Genomic DNA, 4,018 nt, shown 5'->3' on the forward strand with positions numbered 1-4,018 from the left:
GAAGCATGCCTGACAGCATGGCCATGGTCGCTGTCGCAGCATGATGTCGTCGCAGAGCCTGCGATGCTTAATCACAGCATCGACGGACGCATGCGATGCTCCATCACGGCGCCTGTGGCCACACATGTAAGCACCATTGCAGCACAAGCCACTCGCGCTTACAGCGCCCGACACTGGCAGCAAGCGATGCTCAGCGCTGGCGGCCACGAGCACAAGCTACCCAAGGAGCACCTAGCCGGCCATGGCTGCCGCCCGCGATGTTCAGCGCTGGCGGCCACGAGCGGAGGCTCCATCTCCGCACAAACCACCCGGCGGCCGTGGACAGCATGGCCCTGCGTCCCATCGCAGTATCACGCGTCACGCACAACGCCTGTGTCTTCGGCAAACTCGGGGTAGCAAAAGAGAAGCCGGTGTCGACCTTGCAGGACGGTTGCTGGCCGCGCAATACAGGTGCCTCCGGCTTGCAGCAGCACATGGCGAGCGGCGCCGCTCCTTTGTAGCGTTGGAGTGACGAGAATCAGGTTTAGGCCGCGGCGGCTTGCAAGCTTGCAGCAAAAAAGGAAGCGAAGAAGAGACATGAGATCAGGAGGTGGGAGACGACGGAGAGAAAAGAGGAGACCGTCCGTTTGTAGCTGAGGAAGGGATAAGGTCAGGGAAAGAAAGCGGTGCGTGATCCACATAACCACGTGGTGAGCAAGCGAAGCGGTTTATTTCAGAGCGGGGTCAGCCGGTTGATAGAAAGACTTTTCCTTTTTCATGAGTCAGGAGCAGAAGAAAACCTCCGAAAAAAACGGACAAGAGAAAAAGGAGCAGAAGAAATCGCAGGAAGAAATAGTGGAGGTGTCAAAATTCAGAAACCTTTGCAGGTTGTTTCGAATTGGAAAACAACTGCGGAAAACAACAAATTAGAATAGCAAATTTTCTTTTCTTTGCATCACCCGTGCCGGCCACCGTACCGGAGACGTGAGGGTTCTCTGGTGCAGGGAGAGCCACACGGTTGCCATGTCGCCGTCCTCCTTGCGTCCACGCAAGCAGCCAGGCGACTCCAAGCGCTCTCTCAGCCACGCCTCCTCCTCTCCTCGCCCCGCCCCCACCGCGATAAGCAGAGAGGCCGCGGGGAAAGAATCCTTCCTGGTCGGTAGAATCTCGGACGGGGAGGGGCCATGGGGATACTACTGGTTTCCGGGAGATTCTTGGCTCGACGGCCTGCCCTCGCGCTCGCCCCTCGCTGCTCCCGAGGCTCCCCGGACAAGCGCGGCAGGGACGAAGGTATGAGCAGCACACCACACCATACTAGCATCTGTTGGGTCTCTCGTTGCTCCCTGTAGCGTGTAGGTGTTTGATGAAATGCCGCTGTTGATTACTTAATTACCGCTTAGCTCTGCCACTAGTCTCACGGTTGTTGTGTTGTAGTGATAGTGTCACCCCTCTAGAATACCATAGTATTAGCCCGATCACTGCATCAGAAATTCAAGCTGCTGATGCTCACTTTACTCGTTCAGACATGATCTGCTTACTGGACCATACAGATTGCAGAACAGTCTGAATGCCTCATTTCATGTGCTAACATAGTAAGATTTGAAGTGAAATGCAATGTTTGCTTCCTTTATTTCAACCGAAAGGTGTGCTCTCTTCATGTGTGCGCTCGCAGGTCACTGCATGTTCACAACTGCGTCTACAATAAAGGCCGGTGTTAAGGTTGTCTCTCATTAGTGTTCTATACAGGTCGTTTATTGATCTAGCAATAGGTTCTCGCTTCGTCGGCATCTATTTACCTCCTTTTTCAAACAAGTGACAGCGAACAATACTGTATTGATTTCTCCAACAACACCAAACCTGCAGTTATGCCTGATTTCTCTGATCAAGTCATTTATGCTTCATCATCAGTCTTTGCCAGGGCACAGCTTTCCTTCACCGTACTAGGTATATCTTTTACCAAGTACAAACGTGTGCCCTGATTTCAAGACCAAAGTGGAGATCACAGTGGTTCTTCTTTCATAAATTTTTACTTTGTCATATCTTTTCTATCCATAATCCATATGAACGAGATCTTAGTTTCTTAGATTCAAATATGATGAAAGATTCTTCTTCTTTTCACTGGTCAATACTGGATATTTGCCCTTGTTTGGTTATATATTTGATTTGATGGATAATAACTGGTGGATTGTGAAGTTCCTTTTTTGGGTTAGATTTAAAAGGTCCTGTTACGCATAGTTTGTTATAACAGGTTACTGATAATATGTGCACCTTGTGATAGGTATTAATTTGGCACCAAAGGAAGATGTCAGAACAGATAGTGGACCACCACTTCCATTCAATATTATTTTGAAGTGGAACAGTAACCTATGACATCCTACTGTTATAAGATATTAATAGAACACTTCGATAAAAAAGTACTCAGTGAAACAGTATGTAAAAGGTTTCATAACTAAATACAAAGAAACAAACACCAGAGTTAATACTCTAACTGTTTGCTATGCATTAAGGTTTTCCCCCTCTGCCCTTTCCCTGGAAGGCCAATATATTGGGAAATTTTCCAGGTCCAATCATTGCTTTTTTTGTCAATTACACGATTTAATGTCTAGAGTTAAAAAAAAATATCGACGAAACATCCAGTACAACTAGATTGACAAAATTGAAGAGTAAATCAATTATTGTAAAGCTCCCTTATTGAACTCCAGTACTATTATCCAGCAGAGAAATGAAAGAAAAAGATATGTGATTCCTCTGTTGCATTGTGTCATAAAGAGCAACAATACTTTGTTGAAGTATGACCCTAGTATTCAGTCGTTCTCAGAGCATGTTATATTTCGTAACATAAGCAGACTCCCAAGCCACTTGAAGAAAAGGAACCTCCTGAACATTCAACCTCTTTAAGTACCAAACACCATATAACAACTTGATTGGGGGATTTTCTTGAGCTACATATGAATTTGATATGCGATGATGTATGACGTAACTGGAAATTGTAGGTCGGCAAAGTTTATTTGAAAGAGATATAATCATCACACTGTTTGCCGGTGAAAACATCCACATTTGATTGCCGAATTTTGTATACGATGAAAACATGTTTGCAGGTTGAATCATTTCTTTGTCTTACTTTTCAGGTGACTCATCGTCAACCGACTGGGATAAGGCTTGGTCTACCTTTAAGAAGAAAGGGAAGAAGACCCTATTCTCGGAGTTCTCACCGAACAAATATGTGACCTGGAACCCACGGCGCAGTGAGTATCCATTATCAGAAGAAGTCGATCCAATCAAAAGAGCTGAGAGGTCTAACTTGATGTTGTGGACAAGCCCAAGGTTTACCTTGGTAGGGGCTATTATCATCGTTTCGGCATTGCTAATCTATACATTGGTTGTCCCACCCAAGTAACTGCTGAAGTGACAGATAACAGGTGAGCTGTAGGCCGAAGATTCTACTTGGAAGTCTGTATTGTACATTTAGTTTGTACTATACCAAATATATCATGGTTCTGTATTGCTTCAAGCACATTCTAATAGATCATAATAGAGTACTCCTTCATTTTGGTGATTTTCTTCACTTGTACATCAATTGGATCCTCTTTTATCTTCCATTATAACCAAGAAATACTGGGTCACCTAGAATAATATGCTGATCAGCATCCATGATTATGCTCCCGATGTGAATTTTTCATAGTCCTCACTTCCTAGTAACTTCAGGTCATCAGGTGTGACCAACGGATCATCTAATGTTAGTTTATTAGTTAGTGATGGGTAGCTTGTAGTGTTGGTAATGCTTGAGCAAGTGGACATGTGCAAAGCATCTAGTAATCTGATGGAACCCAAGAGAAGCACGTTTTCATTGCGCCAAATCAAGTCAAAAGGCCAGTTCACTAGCTTCATATAGTAATAAGCACCAGATAAGCAGGAATCTTGCTCAGATGTAAAGCAATTCAACTTACCTTATTTCCTATATATCCCCTAAATAATTAGGCTTTGCCGCTTACATTGGAGGCATCAAAACAGAGTGGTGTCTACATCTTGTAGTTAGACT

General features: G+C 44.9%; 1 protein-coding gene across 2 annotated transcripts; it reads left to right on the forward strand.

Moving 5' to 3' along the window:
• Positions 1–941: 941 nt before the first annotated feature.
• On the forward strand, positions 942–3,535 carry LOC125552037. Of its 2 annotated transcripts, XM_048715487.1 has the most exons (3): positions 942–1,269; positions 1,843–1,923; positions 3,108–3,535. In XM_048715487.1, exons 1-3 carry the CDS (start codon positions 1,164–1,166, stop codon positions 3,374–3,376), a joined length of 456 nt encoding a protein of 151 aa, XP_048571444.1. In that variant the 5' UTR covers positions 942–1,163; the 3' UTR covers positions 3,377–3,535. The 2 variants fall into 2 exon arrangements, with proteins under 2 accessions (XP_048571444.1, XP_048571445.1); XM_048715488.1 differs by lacking the exon at positions 1,843–1,923 and having other exon boundaries at positions 948–1,269.
• Positions 3,536–4,018: the final 483 nt, after the last annotated feature.

Source organism: Triticum urartu, chromosome 4 (assembly GCF_003073215.2).
Source record: "Triticum urartu cultivar G1812 chromosome 4, Tu2.1, whole genome shotgun sequence".
Taxonomy (NCBI): Eukaryota; Viridiplantae; Streptophyta; class Magnoliopsida; order Poales; family Poaceae; genus Triticum; species Triticum urartu.

Coding starts and splice junctions, on each gene's coding strand:
- LOC125552037 (XM_048715487.1), top strand. CDS start 1,164: ATGGGGATACTACTGGTTTCCGGGAGATTCTTGGCTCGACGGCCTGCC. Junction 1,270..1,842: donor CAAGCGCGGCAGGGACGAAG/GTATGAGCAGCA, acceptor CCAAACCTGCAG/TTATGCCTGATTTCTCTGAT. Junction 1,924..3,107: donor GCTTTCCTTCACCGTACTAG/GTATATCTTTTA, acceptor CTTACTTTTCAG/GTGACTCATCGTCAACCGAC.